Source organism: Theobroma cacao, chromosome 8 (assembly GCF_000208745.1).
Source record: "Theobroma cacao cultivar B97-61/B2 chromosome 8, Criollo_cocoa_genome_V2, whole genome shotgun sequence".
NCBI lineage: Eukaryota > Viridiplantae > Streptophyta > Magnoliopsida > Malvales > Malvaceae > Theobroma > Theobroma cacao.
Window position 1 is genome coordinate 9955571 of NC_030857.1, and position 22894 is coordinate 9978464.

General features: G+C 33.6%; 1 protein-coding gene across 2 annotated transcripts; it reads right to left on the minus strand.

The window, feature by feature from the left end:
• LOC18592562 (ABC transporter G family member 22) lies at positions 4035–8500 on the minus strand. Of its 2 annotated transcripts, XM_018125280.1 has the most exons (11): positions 8227–8500; positions 7534–7921; positions 7156–7256; positions 6800–7032; positions 6547–6702; positions 6052–6235; positions 5625–5933; positions 5256–5540; positions 4854–5138; positions 4658–4765; positions 4282–4530 (listed from the first exon to the last, which is right to left on the minus strand). In XM_018125280.1, the coding sequence occupies exons 2-11, from the start codon at positions 7907–7909 to the stop codon at positions 4282–4284; spliced, it is 2286 nt and encodes a 761-aa protein (XP_017980769.1). In that variant the 5' UTR covers positions 7910–7921; positions 8227–8500. The 2 variants fall into 2 exon arrangements, with proteins under 2 accessions (XP_017980768.1, XP_017980769.1); XM_018125279.1 differs by having other exon boundaries at positions 4035–4530; positions 4854–5540.

Sequence of the window (22894 nt, forward strand, 5' to 3'; positions counted from 1 at the left end):
GGGAATTTGAAGTCTTAAAAATAAAAGACAATGAGAATTAATGAGTATTCTGATAAGGTAATGAAAGTTGTGAATCAGCTAAGGCTTTTTGTGGAAGACCTTCCTAAAAGAAAGATTGTCAACAAAGGTCTAGTAAGTTTACTAGATAAGTTTGAAGTTAAGGTATCCTCACTTGAAGAGTCCAAGGACATCTTGTGCCTCATTGTCACAAAGCTAGTCAATGCTCTCTAAGCACAAGAACAAAGACGAGCTCTAAAGCAAGATAACATGATAGAAGGAGCTTTCACGGCTTTGACAAAAGAGAAATAAATTACAGATATAAAAAGAATGACCTAAATAAGAAAGACAAGGACAAGATATCTAGAGATGGAAAACAAGGCAAGCTAAGAGCTAAGTATCCTTTTTGTTCTCATTGTAAAAAAAAAAACACATCTTGAAAAATATTATTGGTATCGTCCAAATGTTAAATACCATCAATTAAAACATGTGGAGAAAGACCTGAGGAGAAGGTTGCTGGTGTTGAATAATAGAAGATAGTTGATGAGTTTCTATTCATGGCAAGGAAACCTGAAGTTTTAAATAGGAAGCATGCATGGCTTATTGATAGCACATGTTAGAATCATAAGACCGAGAAAGAGGAGAATTTTATTACCTTGGACAAGAGTTATAAATCTCAAGTTGAGATTGGATATGGGCTCAACCTGTAGATTCAAGGGATAGGAACAGTTGCGGTGCTTACACTTGTAAGTATGAAATCAATTTCTAATGTTATGTTTATACTAAAGTTGCTCAAAATCTACTTTATGTGGGTAATTGATTGAAGCTGGATATGTTTTGTTGTTTAAAAACAAAGCTTGCACCATCCTTGATTCCTCGAGTAAGGAACTTTTCATTGTTGAAATGAGAAATAAGTGTTTCTTTGTAGATTGGATGATGGTTAAGCATAAAGCTTAGCAATGCTTATCCATTAATTTTGAAATTTGGCACTGTAGATTGGGGCATATAAATTACAAGTCTCTAACGCATATGGCATTCACCAACTTGGTTGAAGGACTCCTTGGTTTGACTCAATCAAAACAAATCTGCAGCACTTGTCAATATGGTAAGCAAAGCCAAGCCTCTTTTCCAAAAACTAGCACTTGGAGAGCAAAACAAAGGCTTCAATTAGTGCACTAAAATGTGGGAGGCCCTATGAAAACTCTATTATTTAATGGGCGTTCATATTATCTAATTCTTGTTGATGATTATACAAGGTACAGTTGGATATTTTTCATGAAACACAAGTTTGATGTGTTTGATTTGTTTACCAAGTTTGTTGCAATAGTGGAAAATGAGTCTATAAGCAACTTAATGATTCTAGGACAAATAATGAAGGAGAATTCAACGTAACCGAGTTTAAAGATTTTCTCACTTTAAAAAGAATCAAACATCAGTTGGCGATGGCTTATAACCCTCAACAAAATGGAGTTTGTGAGCATAAGAACAGGACAGTAATAAAGATGACTCACTTTTTGTTATTTGAGAAAGGTTTGCCAAAATGGAATTTTGGGCTGAGGTAACTAATGTTGCTATGTGTTTACTTAATGTTCTTTCAACAAAAGCTTTGAACACTAAATGCCCCTATTAAGCTTGGCATGGCACAAAACCATTTGCAGTGCACCTCAAGGTTTTTGAATGCATCTATTATGCAAAAATTCTTAATGAAAAGAGAACAAAACTTGATCCTATGTCTTGATTGGCGATTCACTTGGGCTGTAGCAATTTATCAAAGGGCTATCGATTGTATGACTTGAAAACTAAGAAGGTTTTTGTAAGCCAAGATGTGAGGTTTAATGAAAGCTTGAAATGGAATTGGGAAACTGCTATAGTTGAGAACTCAAAGTTAAATAATGCTACTGGTGATGAGAATTTATTTGATGATAAGGAAAGTGTGGATGAGAATGACGAAAGCTTGGTTGTTCGAGGAACAAGACCACTTCAAGAAATTTATAGTAGATGCAATATGGCAGTAATTGAACCAAATAAAGTTTCAGAAGCATTAAAAGATGAGAAATGGAAAGAAGCAATGGATGTTGAAATGCAAATGATTGCAAGAAATGGGACTTGGTACTTAGTAGGCAGACCCCAAGTGCAAAAGGTAATTGGTGTCAAATGGATATTTAAAACCAAACTAAATCCAAATGGGTTTGTTAAAAAATTAAAGGCTAGATTAATGGTAAAAGGATATTCACAGGTTTAAGGAATTGACTTCAAAGAGACCTTTGCACCGGTGGCTTGATATGACACCATTCGAGTCTTAACAGCAATTTAAAGAAAATTGGTCCATTTGGCGCATTGACATGAAATTAGCTTTCTTGAATAGGGTTATATTAGAGGACATTTGTGTTGAATAGCTTGAAGGTGTTATGGTATAGGGAAAAGAAGACAAGGTGTGCGAGATTGTCAAAGTTCTTTATGAACTCAAGCAAGTACCGAGAGCATGATATGACATGATTGATAGCTATATGTGAGAAAAGGGATTTATTCACAGCAATAATGAAGCTACACTCTATGTTAAGAAATCTCGTAATGCCATGAAACTGATTGTATCATTACATGTCGATGATTTGCTAATAACAATCCCTAATGATGAGATTTTAAAGGAATTCAAAGCTCAAATAAAGTTCAAATTAGATATGATCAACCTAGGAAAGATGTCTTACTTTTGAGGCTTGGAGTTTTAGCAAATGGAAGATCAAATTTTCCTCCAAAGTAAATATGCTAAAGACTTGCTCAAAAAATTGAATATGAACTTTTACAAACCTGTTCCAACTCCACTAGTTGTGGGTTAGAGACTCAGTGAAGATGATGGTGAGATTAAAAATGACACTTGAATCTATTGAAGTATAATCGGATACCTTCTGTACTTGTCAACTACTAAACCTGATATTATGTTTGCAACTAGTCTTCTATCTCGATTTATGCAACAACCATCAATGATGCACATGAAAGTTGCAAAGAGAATCGTGAGGTACATCAGAGGCCCTTCAACTTTTGGGCTTAAGTTTGTGAAATAGGAGAGCAATCATTTGCAAGGTCATTGTGATAGTGATTGGGTCGGTAGCGTGGATGATTGGAAGAGTACCACTAGCTATTGCTTTTCATTAGGAAGTGCAATCTTCTCCTAGAACTCAAAGAAATAGGAAGTGGTAGCTCATTCTTCTATTGAAGCAGAATATACAGTGGCATCTTCAGCAACTAATCATGCATTGTGGCTCAGGAAATTGTTTGATGATCTGGGTTTTAAGCAATCTATTGGCACTGTCTTATGGGTAGATAACATGTATGCAATTTTGATAGCAAAGAACCTAGTGCAGCATGCAAGGAGCAAACATATTTGAGTGAAGTTTCTCTCAATCAGAATGGCTATGAAGAACGATGAAATCGTGATCAAACATTAAAGCACCAATGATCAAGTTGTTAATATCTTCACAAAAAGCTTGAACAAAGATAAGTTTTATATTTTTCAAGAGCAAACTTGGATTATGAGAGATAAATTCCAGAGAGGTGTGTTGAAACTAAAATATATCTTGGCATCAATGGAGGATGGCACAAGAATGCTTTGAATGAGTGGAAAATGAAGTCACTAGGAAGAGCATGTGACTTGTTTAAAATAGTAGTTTATGCTTTGTTTATTTTTCAGTTCTTTTTCTCTTCAACATTAAATTAGTTTAGCAACGTGGTTTTACCATGTTGGATTGTGAGTAGTAGGATGTCAAACACTAATATCATGCTGCTGCCAAACAGTTATTGGTGGTTTTATTGTTTAGTCATGCATTGGTCCTTTTTAATTGTTCTCTCCTTCTGTAATTGTGTGATATAAAGACTTAACGAAAAATAGTATGTGCAGTCTTTGTCATTATGTTTTTCTCTCGGTTTGATTAAGTTTCAAAGTGTTTTCATTTTTAATTCATCCTTTGAACATAGTGGAACTCCGGTATCACCATCAACTACATATCTTAACAGGATATCAATGGCTGTTGCAATGCATTCCCTACAAGCCAAACACTAATTCAGCCGCCGTTATATATTATAAATTGGTTGTAAATAGAACGTTTATTTTCCTTAAGAATCTTCCTATTTTAGCGTGGGGGAAGAAGGCAGCTTGTAAAGCAAGAGATGCCTTTAAAACGCTGACCAATTTCAACTTATTGAGGATTTTAACAGAGGGAGTAACATCTTCCTACTTATTGGCTACCACCAAGCTGACGTCTATAAGTCAACAGTATTGAAGGGCATGTACTAAGTCATCGTCATTAATTTCATTCTCCTTAAGAATGCATAGGCTAGTAGCCGATATCCTACAATTATAGCTATCATAGTACCAACTTCCCGGGCGTCCCAATCAAGTCGTAATCCTTTGAAGGGAGAGTTACATGAACCTGATCCAGTATCCGAACCAGCACAACCGTAGTGAATCTTGAGTAACAGCCTGTATGTGTGATATGTAAATGAGATGTATCTTACCCACGACATAAATGCTGGGACTTTCTGCAACCAATTATCAAAAATCAGAATCTACTAAGCGTTATACATGCAACTATCTATATCCCTTTTGTGATTTGTGCCTCCACATTTGTCTCAAGAAATAATATTAACCAGGGTACAGGAATCACACCTGGATAAAGAATCCTCCGGATAACATCGAGGCCATTATAATAACAGAAGCCAATGTTGCTGCTTTCTTCACATCCATTAATGCTGCTCCTATAGTAAGGCCAAGACCCTGCAATTTTACATGAAAACAAGTCATCATAGTCTATAATTTCAAAATTCTGTAGGGAGTGATTGATGTTTGATTCAATATAGTTTACCTGGGATGCAACAACACTTACGAAAACAGTAAGCATTGTAAGAGAAAATGCTGTAATTGTTGGCTTCAAGCCTGCCATAAGATAGACGATCACAAGGAACGCTACCGGAAATATGAGATCCAAAGGAAGATCACTAGTCATTCTGGCCAAAAAAAAGGCACTGAGTCTGTACATGCCTACAGATCTTTCCAAAGCTAGCATCACTCTCTCTTGAGGGAATGTGAAAATGGCAGTAAACATAGGAAAGAAAGCCCAAAACACCGAAATGAAGAATAACAGCCCTGCCTGCATGCATTGGAATAACAATAATAAACAGACTCGAATATTTACAAAATATAAGAAAAGATTTTCACAGAAATCCTGTGTGACCAAAACCAATCTAAGCATGTAACAGATAGTTGCCTGATCCTCAAGTCCCTTAGGAGATGAAGCATCAGAACGCCACCAAAGTAAACCCATGATTATAGCAGTAGATAAAACTTGGGTTACGCGCATGCAGCTGAAGTATTCATGGCGTCTCTCCTTAAAGCCCCTTTTAAAGAGAACTGAGAACTGGTCCCACCAAGTTGCACCCCATTCCCTTGAATTCAACCTAGTCTGCATCTCAGGCTCAGCATCTAAGACAGGTTGTAGGAGCTTTGTCTTCTCCAACTTTTCTACCCTCTCTGCATAAGCCTCCACCAGATACTGCAGTGATGAAAATCCAAGATTCTTAAGTGAGAGGGTTTAAGAACACAAAAATGAAACTTAATTTGGGATTTCAGTTTCGACCTCATGGACATCAACTTGGGAAGGCCCTCCATATTTCATATCAAGACTTCTGTTTCTTGGCAGAAACCTGTCCTCGAAATCTGATGGAACCGATTTGTCTTTTATGTTTCCATTGGCCAAATCAATAAGAAACTCTGCTGGATTCATGGCTATGAGTGGAGAACAACCAATTGAGGAGAAATATAGCATTGCTTCTGAGGCTTTTCCATAGTACAAGGAGCTGCCTTTGCCCAAGAGAATCAGCTTGTCAAACTTACTAAATAGTCTACTAGATGGCTGATGTATTGTTGTCACTACTGCCGTGCCAGACTATAAAGCACAAGCAAATAAGCAGTTATGTTTCTTTTTTTTTTTCCGCTTAGAAAATAAGCAGTTAATTACAGTATTTACGAATCTTGACAGCAACAAAACCAAGCATTTTAAGTACCTGTGCAATGTTATGTAGCATCTGAACAATTTGAAGCGCAGTTGTTGAATCCAGACCTGATGTTGGTTCATCTAAGAATAGAAGTGATGGGTTGAGGAGGATTTCATTGGCAATGCAGACCCTTTTTCTCTCACCACCAGAAATTCCTCTCAAAAATGTGCCACCAATCACTGTATTTTGGCACCTGAAACGTGCAATTGATGTTTTGACTTACAACCAAGTAGCACTATTCTGCAATAAATAAATAAACCTACTGTTTGTGACCCCTCTAATGAAGCAACTGGTATTATCCTTACGTCTTAGTATCCATATGAAACTTTCAAACCAAAAATTCTAGAAGTAAATGCTACTATATTGGCCAATTCCATCCAGCTCGATCATATATATGTAGCTGAAATTGATTTGAGAACCCCCAATTAGGTCATTTTAATAGTACAAAAGATTTAAGTTTTAGTCAAAAAACTGAATAAAATAAAAAATTAATGCAGAAAGCACCTTTCAAGGCCTAGCTCGCTAATAACACTCATAGCCCTTTCCTTTTTCTGCTGCATAGTTAAGGTATTGGGGAGACGGAGCAGAGCAGCATATGTTAGAGTTTCCTTGACTGTAAGATGAGGAAAGGTAACATCATCTTGCAGTACAAAACCAATCCTGTTACATGAACAACGATATCAAATGAATCATTAAATTAGAATTCAACATCAATACATGCAGCAAGCAACATATGCAAGCCTGTATCAAGATGCACCTCCGCTTCAGTGACTTGGAATATGGTTGATCGTTGTAAGTGATGGTACCACTGTCAAATTTTACTCTTCCGCTAAGTACATTAAGAAGAGTTGTTTTCCCCCCTCCTGATGGTCCCATCAGAGCAAGAACCTCTCCTGGATATACCGACCCACTTATTCCATGGAGTATATACTTCTCTGCATCTGAGATTTTTTCACCTTTAACTGGTACCTTATATTTAACATCTTCGAACTGCACAAAACTGAAAATTGATTATCCATTTTCATTGTAACTTTAGGAGAATCGGGACTACAACAATAACACAACAATACTATACTGGATGCCACAAATATTGTATATGGACCGTTCTGTTACCTTTAGACATATTGGTAATGTGGGTTCATATTGTATTTTCCTCCGAGTGCGTGATTCTGTATCTTCATGAGCTGGCTGAGACTGACTTGTTGGATAATTTCCTGTATGAGAGAGGATAATTACTAACTCGCCTCGATAGAAATCCCCAGCTCCACTAAGTTGTGAGTGTTAATTTTGTTTATCCTTCCATTTTGACAATTTAACATGAATTTAAAAGGTAAGAGTAATGCATAAACAGCTAAAACCATGAAGATATAAGAAGCAAAATGTAAGGATGCAGACAGATGGTTGCTGTTTTCTTCTTGAAAACAATGGCTGTACTGCTCAAGATATTATCATTTGAAAACTTATCAAATGCGCTAATCGTTCTGCTTTTACCGCTATTAATTTGTAGAGTTAAGCCATCTGAAGCATCATCTGAAGGTAAGGGGACATCAGGATGTAAGGTAGATGAGCCTATATCATTGATGGAAGCCCCCATACGAACAGAATCTATGTCATCAAGGCTCACTGCACTACTCTCTATATTAACCAAGGATCGGATACTTGATGACCTTGTTTTGCATGTTGTTTTCCCACATGGCGGTTCCAATTTGGCTTCAGAGTTGTGTGTCCCTTCTTCTATGCTAACTCCAGCACATTCATCTCCTGGCTGGTCAAAACTTGGGGCTTTCCTGGAAGCTGATACAATGATTGCGTCCTTTCCATCCCTTGCCACCTTTGTATCATCAACCATGCCTTCAAAAGACTCCATTAGCTCCACAAACTGATTTCAAAAAGGAAATGAATCACATACCATTGGTCAAAGCTCGATCAAACTAGCTGCAAAATCATAATATATATATATATTATTTAGATATATCCTAGTTTAACATTGATAGAAGTTAGTGAACTTCTTGTGGTGTTTGAATAATATATAGTTGTCCAAATGTATTACCACAAAACAGAAACTCTACTAAACCAATCATAGTTCATATATACTTAAGGCCATATATCAGAAATTCAGGCGACACTATACCAAACAACAAAAAAAAAAAAAAAAAGGAGCTTAAGAGAATGGAAGCCAATTACCAGAGGAAATGGAAATGAAAGCCAAGAGGGAAATGGAGATTGCAAAGAAAGTAGCAGGGTGATTTAGCTCAGAAAGTGCAATGAGACCATGGGAGAATGTTATGTAATCATGAAGATTATATAGGCACAGGATAGAAGAACACTGTGCTATAACAGTACTCATGAAGCTGTCCTGAACAATTGCATCCGCGAGAAACGGAAAATTGTTCTCTACTATTTAATTTCCTTTTTGCAATGGCGGAAAGACCAATCATCCTCTGGAAAAGACGTGTTTTATTTTCTCATTGTTGTCTTCTGGAAAGCAACTCCTACATCATAAGTTTCCATAATTAATTAGTAACATTTTCTTGACAAAAAAAAAAAAAAACTAATAACATTTTTTGTTCGAAAGATCCTGGCAGAAAGTTAACTCGTAAACCAACGACACTGATATGGTTTTTTTCATTGAACCAAGGTATCATTTATGTGTAATTAGTAATTTAATCAAAGATGGAACACTTCAAATTTCAAAGTATGTACCATTTTATTGATTAAGAGACTAGCCGTGCTAAGCTAGAGTCAAATTTAATCATGCTTAGCATGCACAAATTTGCTTCTTGTTTTTGGAAAAATCATAGGCTAAATGGTATATTGTACAATATACTAACTTCATTACTCATCTTTCACTCATATTTGACTTGTCTGTTGGACATTTAAAAGTCAAAATAAACTCCTACTTATCTCCTCTATCAAGTCACCGATAAACTTTCATCAAACCAATTTATGGCATTAACATGTCTCATCCGAAACCAACTCTTTACTAAGAAGTAAATGATGGCATTATATTCTCACCAATTTGCAAGTGCATAATATAATTCTGATTTTTTCGTTATTCACTGATCAGAACCATTTAATTTGTGAGCTGGAATCTGATAGGCTCAACCGACAAGAATCTACATCGAAGGGCGTTAAAATTAGATTGATCCGGTCAAAGACATTTTGATCAATTCTCGCCCTGAAGACCATGAATATTCGAATCATGGTCAGTAAATAGATCATCCAGGTACACGAGTTCCATTCATTTACGTGACATGCAAAGCAAAGTAGTGGCTGAGCCATCAATGCATGTGCATTCAGAACCAAAATCCAGGGCGGTGCCCTGATTGCCAGGGCAAATTTCCCATACAAGAGATTAGTAGGGTCACATACGTTCTGGCTGGTGGAGCAAACTACTTACCAGGAGCTGAAGCTAGACTCAAAAAATTGGTAATGCTATATCTATATCACCTAGGTGGGACTATGGTCTTAATTTTTGTTTTAAATTTTCGGAGTTAAGCGAAACGAATTCTGTCCAAAGATGTCCCTTGCTTTCCCACAGTGGCTGTTCTGTCCTTTTGCTGACAAGGTGGAAAAAAATCAGTTGACAAATTTATGATCAGTCCAATTCCAGGCCTTTTACTTCACCTTTGTTTGGAACTTACCCGTTTCTGTAGTGAAAATGAACACTCGGGAGATCGTGAAAGATAGTGGCCAACAGGGACACTTCCCATCAATGAGGGTGATGAGTCTTTTTCCTATTGACCCAAGAAAAATGTGAGTAACTTAAATATTTGATGGATTCAATGATAATATTTCACCTGCTTAACTATAATCCAATCAATTATTGAATCTTACCCAATTAGCATATTGGAAGGAAGACAATTTTTACTATTGTTGACTTTCCTAACCTTATAGTACTTGAGACTTCCATATCCGAATACACTGAAATTAAATTTGATTTGAATGATCTTGGAATCTTCATGGTGCTCTAATAGTAGTAATTTTGAAAAAAAAAATATTCTTTAAAGAAATACCTTAACAGTTAGAACTCTAAATGAAAATTTTTTTTATTTGACATATTTAAATAGAATGATTAGGTCTATGGAGTGGGAGGATTAACTCTCCATTACATACCCTAAACCCTGATAAATTTGTATATATCCTTGTTTAGTTTGAATAAAAATCCAATATATCCAACAATCTCATAAATTTCTGATTGAACCAATTTAAATCTTCCGCTGCCTCAACTTTCACAAATTGTCACACACGCACACACACACATATATATATTTGGATTAATATATACATGCATGTTTGGTTTTAAGTTTTTTCTCCTTTCTCTCTCATATTTTTTCCCCTCTTCCTCTCTTCAGAGCTAATTATCATCTTGTAAAAATAAAAAAATATTTAAGATTCTATCTATATAAAAAATAAGAAGATATAATGCTCAAATAAGTTACTAACCTATTCAAAAATATTCAAAGAAACCTTTACTCTTTTATTACGTTTAATCAAACTTTTGTATTTTTATTTTGAGTCAAATTAACTTTTATGACTAATGATTGACTAATTGTCATTAGTAAAATGTTAGTCAAATGTCACTTGTCATATTATATCCACATGACATTAACATGACATTGATGTAGAGGGTGAAAAATGTCATATGATCATGTTATCATAGTAAATTAACACGTCATATTATCATCAATTATAATATATCAGCATATCACATTATAATCAATTATGATATTTTAATATGTCACATCAACGTCATGCTACATAAAATAAAAAATAATATTTTGATAAAATTAATTATTAATAATAAGGGTTTATATGACTCAAAATAAAAAGTATAAGGGTTTATTTGTTTTAAAATAAAAGTATAAATGCTTGATCGAATACAATAAAAATATAAGAGCTTATTTGAATTTTCTTAAATTGTTTATATGTTTTTTTGTATTTTATGCCAAATAAGAATAAGTGCATATTAATCGAAAAAAAGGGCCTCAAGTGACCAAAATTACTTAAAAGGTATAAAGCAATATTTTATGGAATATGTTAGGAGATAACATACTAATTAATATCTGAATCAAAAAACACAGTACGTAGGCACTAAAAGCTGGTCTAGGTTTGACAATGTTGTGCTTTACCTGTAATGTCCTATTCCGAAACCTACCATCTTTTAATAACATGTATTGCAATATGTCAGCAATGCTAAACATATTGGTCCCAAATCTACAGTTTACGTAACCAAATTTTTCTGGTGTCAAAAACATCAGGAAGTTTGAAATGTTTTAATTTTTGTGGTCATGGACTCGCGTTTCTGGACTAATCAAAACGTGAAATACACTGATGCTAGAGAAAGTGTATCGTTACCAAACAACACTTACCTGAAAGCCAAGTCTTGTTTATATACATAGCCTCAGCAATTAATAATAAACTGACGGCTCTCAGATTTGAATCAATATATTTCAGATTGATGGTTCATAACATTACATTTGTATTTGATGTAAATGTCAGAATTCGACCTTATACTCAAATATGAAATAATTGAGAAATAATAGTATAATGCAGAGGAAAAATAAAAATACATTTAATCAGAGAAATAGCCGAAATCCTCAGGATCAATGTTTGTGTTTTCATGCAATTTCAAATTAATTATGAACACTTATAAGTTCAAGGATTATGTACCTTGCTCTTTACATCATAATCAAAAACCAATTAAATCCAAAAATGTTTGTGATGTAGCTAGTAACCTGAAAAGAGAATAAGATAGTCTAAAATCCTGTAGTCAAAATCTTTGCTTCTTCACTGTAATGCCCCTGATTTTTGATATGGATTATATGTGAAATTGGCCAAGTGACTTGAAGAGTTATTTAAGTTTTGATGAACATGATTATGTCTAGAGATAAATGACTATGAATGTGGGTGTAAATTAAGATCCTTAATGAAATTGTGCAGATGTTTGGCACTTTGACATCTAAGTATGCCATTACGGTAAATATCGATGAAAATGATGAATTAATCCTATAGATTGAGAATTTGATTTAATCTGATGGATGTTTGAGGATATATATATGAGGATTTTGAATTATATAAGTTATTTGAGGTACAAGATTATTAGGGAATGGATTTTTGGGTATTAAGTTGGACTTTTAAAAGCTTTGGAAGACTTAAAACTACCTACAGAGAAAAATATATCGATACATCCCCTCATGTATTGATACATTCTTGGCAAGAAAAACAATATGAGGTGTTATGGAGGATTTCTATTGATACATTTGAGGATGTATCGCTAGATTTGGCAAAAGATGAACATGTATCGATACATTTGAAGCAGAGAGCACTTGGGACCATTTTGCTCGAAATGTATTGATACATTGCCTCAATGTATCAATACATCAAAGAGAAAAGGCAAAAATAAATAAGGGTTTCGTGGCCATTTCTACCCCATTCTCTCTCAACTCTTTCTCTCCCTTTCTCTATCTAGAAAACTCAAACCCTAAGCCCCCAAATGGCATTTGGAGCCTATTTGAGCTGGATCAAGCTTGGGAAACGATCCAAAGGTAAGATTACGCATTTTTATCAATTCATTTTCAATTTAAACGGTTAGTAATCTAGGATCTAAATATTTTCAAATTTAGCCAAATTCTCTCCCTTTAAGTTTATTGGAGATTTAGAGCCTAGATTTGGGTAACCCAACTTCTAAGGTAAGGATTGAGCTCATTTGTTGGAAGATTGAGCTTATATATTGAATTTGGATATTTTTGAAAACTTGAGATATTTTTGAAAGCTAAGAAATAATTATGATTTTGATATTTTGATGTGCCTAGAGGAGAATGGAGGCTATTTATGCATTTGTGAGTTAGAGGATTATTGGAGGCTGAAAGTTGAGCTTGATTGTGGGCATGCCTTCGATTGTGAAGGTGAGTGGGATTTAAGTTAAATGCACGCAACGCATAATGCACAATAGGTGCATTGCCATGGTATTAGGATAAAAGATGCATGCCTAGACAGATGAACCTAGGCTAGAAAACTATATATGTGTGATAAGGTATGCCTAGATGAGGATGCCTAGACTAAAGAATTCATGCATTTGTTTATATCAATATGTATGTATAGGTATGTTTTCCTAGAGGTATGTGCCTGATAACTCTATAATATAGAGTTATTTGGACTTTATTTTGATAATAATTTAACTTAGTTCTTATTGTAATGTATAGAAATTAGTAGGTTTTAGTGAAATTATTTGAAGTTAATTAATTTAGATGAGTCAATCAAATCTTAGTTAATTTTATACTTAATTTGGTGTTAATGTGATTAAGATAAGTTGTTATTGATTTATTTATACTTTTGTAGATGTTTAATGAAGGAAGAATTTTAATGAAAAAAAGAGAGCAATTTCAAGGTGCAAACTTCCACTACATAAGTTTTGGTATTTTGACCATAACTCTCTCTGCAGAGCTTTAAATAAGATTATTCTTAGACCATTGAAAAGCTAAGAGAAAAAGCTATAATTTTCATGTTTACCACTTTTCCCAGTTTGGCCTAAAAGATGGCTAAAAATCATGTTGAAATTGAAGCACTCCAACAGTCTTAAAGCAATTGCAATTTCTGCTAATTAATGGGTCAAGGTCGTAGCTCACATAGTATGATGAGGAAATTCTAATTGGAATTGATTTCTTTCTTCACCTAACTTAGTCTAACTTCAAAGCCCTATAAAAATAACCTTTCAAATGACTTTTAAAAGAGAGTGAAACACCGAATTGATAATTGAGAATCAAGCCGTAAAGTCATTGAAGCTGAGAAGAATTTGAAAGAGTTAAGAAGATTGGAAGATCAAGATAAATTCTTGGGTTCTATCATCCTTTTGTTATTCTCTTATTTTTCTTAGTTTGATTTGAATGTTTAAACTTAATTCGATAATGATGTATGACTTGATGGGGAATTAAATTACTAATCCAAGATTATGATTGAACTCAATACGTAGTCTGGTTTATTTATCTCTCTTTTTCTTTGTTTGATGGATTTAAGTTGTTTATTTTATTCTGTTCTTAATGCTTCTAATTGCCTGATCACCAATTAGATTGAATTGGAAACTTAGGTTAAATATTGACGAAGGAGATTTAGGTAAACCTTGAATAGAATAGCTTATGATCGAATATACGTAGTTGATTAGGTGATCTGATTTGCATATAGGGTAGACATAGACCTATAAGCCATACATAGCCAAAGTTAGAGCACAAACTTAATGAATCTTTCTCCAATTTAATTTGCATAAATATATAGTAAATTAATTGAGAAAGATATTTTTATGAGAAACTTGACAAAGACTTGTAAATAATTTAGGGCTCTAGGTTAGCAACTTAATCTAGTAAGCTAAGTTAAGAGAAAGAGATAATAATAAGATAAAGTATTGAAGAATATCATAATCTTATGTCTAAAAGTCAATCAAGTTTAGAAAATTAATTTTGCTGAGTAAATTTAAAGTAGTTTTAGCTTTTAAGTTTTCCTTTTTAATTCAATTTTTAATGTTTGGATAAAATCGAGGTGTAATTTTAGTAATTAATATTAACAATTGATGTAATTCCTTGTGGGATTGACCCTCTACTCTTCATTATATTATCTTTGTGGTTCGTATACTTGCGTGAGTAGTAAAATGAATAACAGTGCCTAGGCTAGGGAATAAATATGATTATGTACCTAGATGAGAATGCTTAGGCTAACTAGTTATTTAAACGAAGAAATCTATGTTTGTGCGATTTATGGTGAGCCACATGATGGCATTGTGTTAGAGCCCATGGTATGTAGGACATAGAGCAAGAGGCCTACCCATGGTGTGATACGAATTATGAATTAAGAACTGTGCCAAATTGTGATGAATGGATTGCCCAATTAGGTATATGGGCATGATGTGTATTTGGGTTAATGGTATAGCGATCGAAGTGATGTTAAGTATGTGAGGCCGAAGACCCATGATTGCTTATGGATAGGATTTATGTGTGAATACCCACATATTTGTGGTTGATTTGAAGATATGCATAAGGTTGTTAAGCCATGATTGATACGATTAAATATGATGAATACCCATGTGCTGTTGATAGCATGAGGGCTATACGTTGATTATGTTTGTTTGATGATGCCTTAGAGATTTGAAGGCACTTAGAATTATACTGAGCTTAAAGATGATAGAAGCTCATTAAATTTGAATATGATTTGATGTAGACAAATGGAATGTCACAAGCACGATGGCCTAATTTGTGGTTATGTGTTCCGTCCGAGGGATGAATTCTGAACATTGATTTGACTTAAGATTGAGTGGAGTACCACGTCTTGTGACTTTGTGTACTTGCAGGGATGGTGGTAAGCAAGAACGATGGCATTAATCCCACTTGTGATTTTCGTATGCAGGGCTTTGATGCGATCCGTTGAGATTACTCCGTGTAATGTCGACGTTAAGAGTTTACTCCGGTCGATGATCTGTTCTTCGCCCGTTGCTTCTTCACATGCATGATCTGTTCTCTATCCGTTTCTTTGACATGCATGTGATATTTTTTTTTGCCTACAATTTTGCCTTAAGTATGATTTGATTCTCCACCGGTTGGCCATCGTGCGTGATTTGACTATGTCTAGGGCGAGACCACTTATTTAATTTGGGTTGACTATATGCATCGAAGATGGCATGATTTGATTTGAAATATGAATATGTGCTGACCACTGTGAATGATATTTGAGGTTTTGCTCGGTAACTAAGGTGTGCCTAAGAAGCTTAGTTTGATGGTAACGGCTTTAAGGGTAAGCCGCGATTGATATGAATTGATGTGAGGACACGAAACTTGTGAATTGTGGTTATAATACTCCATGGAGATGTGATTAGGCAGGACTTGATATGATGAGTTGTGCATGTAAGATACTAGGATGATCCTTGCACCTTTGAATTAGAGATGTTTAATTGTGAAAGTCTTATGGCTAGATAGGCCTAAATATATTTTATATGTAAAATATTATGCTGTGATAGCATCCCCTCACTGAGTATTAGTTGACTCACTCCTCTGTTGTACCATGTGCTGATAAAAAAAGCTATGTGGTTATGTGGCAAGTGGATTGAACGAACACGTATTTGGCATCTGGTAGGTCTCCCTCCCAATGTGTCACTCCGCTGAGTCTAAGTGAGCCTTCCGCTTTCAAGACTGATTAGATGTAAAATATGTCAGGCACGATGTGCCATTTAAATTATGTAAGGTTTGTTATGTACGAACTCGATTTGATGGCCAATGTATGGCTTTATGTATAATTGCATGGATTGTGAGTCATGGATAATGTAATATATTTGACATTGTTACGAATATTTGATTATAAATCCCTTGATATTTGAGTTATATGGTTGAAAACTCTGAGGCTTGCTTAGGTCTAGTGGTTTGGCCTGCTAAGCACGTGTGCCAGTCACGAATCCTCAGATTTGGGTCATGACATTCACCTTTAAAATTTATCAAATCTTCAACCACCCAAGTGTTTGGCCTTTAACAATAATCCACATAGTAACCAAACAAGACTTTCTCAAACGTATGATTTTATTTGTGCTAACAAGTTTTGTTTCTAAAACAAAAGGACCAAAATCTTATTTCTATTAGACAAAGAAAACTGTTTTTCTTTTCTTATTTTTATTAAATGGCTAAGAAGTGGTTGAAGGCTTAGAATTTTAGTTTGTTAACATAACATATTTATATAACCAAACTAAGTTGTAACTCTAGATACAAACATATTTATTTTTATTTAATTAAGTCCTTGTGAATTTAATTAATATTTTTCACTTTATTTTGGTCTATTTCAATTAAATCCAACATAATTAATTATTCTTATTTAATCTCAATCATGTCACTTAATGTGTATGACCCATGAGGCTTCTAAAATGTTGGTAATAAATATAAATCATAATCAAATTTCAATTTAATAATTGATTTATATTTATAGATCATGAATGGCATTCATCAATATATTATGACCATCCAAATGTTAGAGAGTCAATTAAAGAATTTGACAAAAACCTTCAGTGATAAGCCCCTCAGTGCAATACGGTCTTTTCATCAAATATCTCATATATGTCATAAAGTATGGCTTAGTGTCTACTTATGACATTCCATATTAGTTCTCATAATTCATGACTAACCTTATGAATTTAAAAAACTAACTTTCCTCAAATTCATCATACTTTGGCCGAAGACTTTATACAAGTTAATATAGAATTGAAAACAAGTGAGATACATCCCCTCATATCACTTGGGGTGATGAATCCTCTCTTGACCACTCATTCACCTTAATATGCTTCATGGCATATCCAAAAACACCATATTTAGACATCTAGTCGCCTCCAGACCTGTAAAGGTGAAATCAAAGTATGCTATTCCCCATACAAAATGACTTGATGTATCAAGTTCGAGGACTAGTTGCATGACTATCATATAAGAATATATTCCATAGACACTTGAGTGAAATACCAAATGGAGTTCTCATAGCGAGTCATATTCAATGAACTTGTTCTTTATCAAGCATCCATATGTTATCTTCAAGTATCCCATGTACTGCAATCTATGAGATCGATTGCTTACTTCCCAAGTAACGAGGTTAACATGTACCAGTCTTTGAGTATTGTTAATGCCTTGTCTTAACAATATAATGACCAAGAACTATTCTAGGAACATGGCTTTGATGCATAAAGATATTATAATTGTAACAATTTTACAATTCTCTTGCAAAGCCTTTATATACCATGGGTTTCATCCAATTAATACTTAATAACTTCTTATTAATGTACTAACATGAAGGAAAATCTCTATCACATATAGTTATGCGATTAAGTATACATTAAATGACAATGTGTATTTCTTGACCAATGTAATTGGCTCAAAGGCATATACCAACATTAAAAATCTTGTTTTTGTGGTAAAATATTGAGGCTTACACACATATATGTAAGAAAGAGGACAATGATAGAAGCCTTAAACCAACAAGTAAAAGGTGAGGGAATTTTTTTAAAAGAAAAAAAAGTTAATTACACACTTGGTATTCTATCTATGATTAAATATTTGATTTGGTACTTCAATTTAAAAAGGTTAAACTCTGCATACACTCCTTGTAATATGGTCTTTTCTCACATAGCACCTTGAGGTTATGTTCTTTTTCCATATAAAACCTTGTGTTTTAGTTCTATTCCCAAAAAGGGTACTAGTATTAAAGTTTCAGTTAGTTTTTTGTAAACAAAAAGTAATAACCTTTATTTTAACCTTTTTTGTATTTTATTTATTTAATTAAAAAATATTTCAATCTTCGGATTTCTTTTCTACTTTTCTGTCACTTTCTCTCTCACTTTTTCATTGTCCAAACATGAAATAAAATGTTTTCTTTGAATTCTAGTCCCTTCATCGACCTGAAGTGATCAAGATTCCTCCCTCAACTCTTCGCTCTTCTAAGTCTAAACAAAAACAAGATCAAAATATTCAATCCTTGTTTTTGTTTTGAAATTTTCCTCTCATTTTTTCTATTCATTTAATTCATTTTTATAAAATATTATTTCTTTGAATATTGAATTTGAATAAATATAGTGATTACTTCTATTGTTACTTTTGTTAAGAGAATTTTGACTGATTTGTTCATTTTAGAATTGTATTGATTTTATTTTTGTTTGGATCATTATTAGTATTGCGTTATTAGGATTAGTATTCAAAATATGTAGAAGAGGATCCAGATGCACTTGCTCTCTTTCAAAAGGCCTTAATCGATCTTGCCCAAATAATTTGTTTTTTTTTTCATTTTTGAAAAAATAATCTTGTACAATTATGTAAGAACATAAAAATTTATGTATAGGGTTAGCAAAAGAGATTCCTCCTAAGAAACCATTTCTTCCCTTTATATAATGTCATTCTTAGACCACTTATGAAGTAGAAGTCACATATATCAAGCACCAAAATTATAATTGTAGTACGAAACATGGTTATTGTTCTTTCATAAGAGTATAGCATTCAGCATTTTTGATATGCGTAAAGACTTTGGTGCTACACATGAATACATGAGGTCAGTTAAAAATCTCTACTAAAATATATTTTTTCATTGAACAAATAAAATACAAGACGATTAAAGCAAAGGTTATTATTGTCTGTTAGCAAAAAACCTAATTGAAAATTTAACACTGTTACCCTTTTTAGAAATAGAACTAAAACACAATGTCTAGTTTGGAAAAAAATAATCTCAAGGTTCTATGTAAGAAAAAATCATATCACAAGAGATACATGTGGAGTTTACTCATTTAAAAATTTACAGTTAGATATTCAACTTTGCTTTTGATAATTTTTCACTTAAAAATTAATTTCCTTAGTCAAATGGGTGAGTGACAAAATTAACCAATAGGAACACACTATGCGTCTAATTTTTATTGGTTAATTGTTGTGATGTTATCTATTTGACTAATGGAATTAGCCTGCTATGTAAACCTATTTAATGGAATAAAAATAAAAATATTTAATTAGGAATTTGTTTTTTCAAATATCAAATAGACGACATTATTATAATTATAGTATCAAAATGCATGAATAACTAAAAAAAATTATAGAGAAAAAACCGGTGAAAAAGACACGAAGTTTTCTATTTGTATTTTAAAAATAAAACTACGTAGGGCTTCATAATTTTTCCATTCTATCATGCCATTAGGGTATAGCTGGCCTTCCATAGGTTCTTTCCATGAATTGATGCATGCTAAAATGGCATTCAACAGGAAATTGTGTCCATCCCTTGGCCACCCAAGTAAACGAACGGCCACCCTTTTTCTTTCCTTGGATGGAAAATGATAATGTCCCATGTCTCACCAAAAGTACATATACATATTGTATATATCTGAGTTTGGCCCAGCCTAGCTACTTGGATCCTAGAGATGTCATGCTCATGCAGGCCAACCACTATTTCCTCCATCCACATGTTACAAGTTGGACCATTTGTTTGTATGACAGAAATAGATTTGTCAGCCATTAGCGAGCATTAATATTTTCCTATTTGTTTCTTAATATATTAATAACTTAAATTTATAATTTCCAAATTAAGACAAATTAAGTGTCTATTTCTTGATATTTGAAAGATATTTTTCTTTTTAATATGGATGAATATAAGCTTTTTAGATAATTAGAATTTTTTTGTTATAACTACTAGAAATATTGTTTTTTTTACTCGTCTCCTTTCTTTATTTACGATTTTCAAATTAAAAACATTGGATTACTTGTCAATCCAAAATATATTTTCAATAAACTTCTTGTGTCTAGAGTGATGTGATAAAAATTAGAGTGAAAAAGTAAAAGTATGGCTGGAACAAGAGGTTTAATGTAAAAAAGAAAGGAGCTCGAAACCAGATAAGATGGATGATTATGTAGCAGGCCCGTGTGGATTCAAGATCTATTAAAGAGGCATTGGTCACGAGATTTATCCAAGGCAACTTGTATATATTGGGTTCCTTAAGAAGAGTATTTTGGAAAGATTGAGCTACTAAATATTGCAAGGCAAGAACCAAGTTATATGCATCATCTATGGGAGCGGAAGGAGACTTGATGGGCACTATGTTGTTGTCAAAAAAGTTAGGTATGGATAGGATCAAAGAAGGGTAAGCGTACAGCCGAATCATGCTATACTATCTAGCCAAGCCAACGAAGACAAACAACCAATATAATCCCCACCTTGACACCCTCATGGTCAAGCTTGTTGAAAGATCGTAGAACTTATCTTCAAGTCTTACAAAAGAAACTGCAACCGCAGCCACCATAAGCAACACATGAGTAAGTAAGTTTTAGAATCGAAGTACTTCAAGGGAATTTAAACAGCTTAACCATAGTGCAATAGGCACACTATTAAACTATGTCCTATTAAAATTTTCTATTATGTGAGTTACTATTAATTGATAATTTTGGTTTAATAAAACCAACTGATAATTTAGCCTTATTATGAGACAAAGTGTGAAAGTGCAATTAATATGAAAGTAATCAGTTAATGATGGGTTTTGCTCGTCTAATTGGGTTAGTATAGCTTGACGGTTCTATAGGCCTTGACCTAGTAAGCCTTTAGTGGCCCGACTTTTACTATGGTTTATTTTACTAGATATATCTAGCTAGATCCCTTCTTCCTTTCTAATGCACGGTATCTACCTATTGAGAGCTGCCATAAATAAAAGAAAAGTGCCAAGAGAAAGACTTAGCCTTAACCATAAATTCTCTGTTGTTCTGCTACAAGTAATGGCTACTTCAACAATCCAAGCAGGTATGCAACAATAATTAAATAATTTGGTGTTCTAATCTTCACACATGGATTCATGATTTAACTTACATGTGGTATTAGAGCAACTTGTGAGAAATTAGGACCTAACAAAATTTTATGAATTTAATTAATTTACTTTGTACAATTGTATATTGGGGTGTACCTTTTTTTATTGTTGGAATCCTAATTTTCGATCATCATTTCTGGACATAAGGTTAGGGCTTTTGTTCCTTATAAAGCATTGATCAATTTGATATAAACCTGTCCTCTTAACATGTATCGTAGAGATAAGATTAGATAGTGATGTTTCGGGGTTTGAACACGGAACCCAAAATTTAGTTCTTGACTAATCACTTATATTTTGTGTTTTAATTCAAATTGGTCTCTTAAAATCAATTTACATGAGTTTTTGATAACTCTATTATATAGAGTTATTTTGACACATTTTGGGGCCTTAAACAGGTAGATCTTTGAGATTTTACGTTCGGATTGTAGCATTTTAAGTGTTTTTCTAGTTTAAATTTGATTACATGTTGAGCAGTTAATTTAAGTTATTTAGTTAAATTTCATGTTATTTAGTTAAATTTCATGTTATTTTGTTTTAAATTACTTTAAGAGTAGTTATTGCTGGTTTCTTTTATTGCTTTTGTGGGAAATTTGATGAAAAAGGCTCATTTGATGAAAATCTGTGCAAGTATGATGATGGTTTCATTCATATAGGTTGCGGTATTTTGACCATATCTCTCTCTATAGAACTAAAAATGAAGTGTTTCTTAGACCAATAGAACGCTAAGAAGAAAGGCTACAACTTTTATGTTTACAACTTTTCCCAGTTCTAACTGGATCATGGTCAAAATATTTATCTAAGTCGAAGCACTGCAGCAGTATGCATGGACTGAACATGATGTGGTATTTGACGTATATCTTTCAATCTAGTAGTCTAATTGATGTGATTCTTGATCCATTGGAAAGTTAAGTAATAGGGATAAAACTTTCATGTTTATCACTTTGCCCAATTCGGAGCAGATCAGGGTGAAAATCAAGTTCGAATTTGGTAGAGTGCTACAGCATTGGGAGAACAAGGCTGCAGCACTGGTGAAAGGAAGCTCACCATGCATTTTCCTGAGAGCTCAGCACCGCAGCACTGAAGAAGTAGCACCGCAGCGCTGGGCAATTTTCCAAAAATAAAAAGTTGATGAGATTTTGGAAATTAGGTTACTTGGAGCCTATTTAAGGGACTTTTTTAAGAGATTTTAAGGAGGAGGCAACAAGCAACTATTTTGGATTAATGGTTAATTTTCTTTGACTTGGATTAATGGTTAATTTTCTTTGGATGAAGTTTTTATTAGATATTATAAGCTAAATTTATTTTTCTAAGATTGCAATTGAACTTACATGTAATCTAAACTTTTAATCTCTTTCTTGCTTATCTTTAATGGAATTTGAATTGTTTATTCTAATTTGTTCTTAATGCTTTTGATTGCTTGATCACCGATTAAATTGATTTAGGAACCTAAACAAACTTGGGAAAGGGAGTTTAGTGTAGACTAAAATTGAGATAGCATATGATTATATTAATTGATTT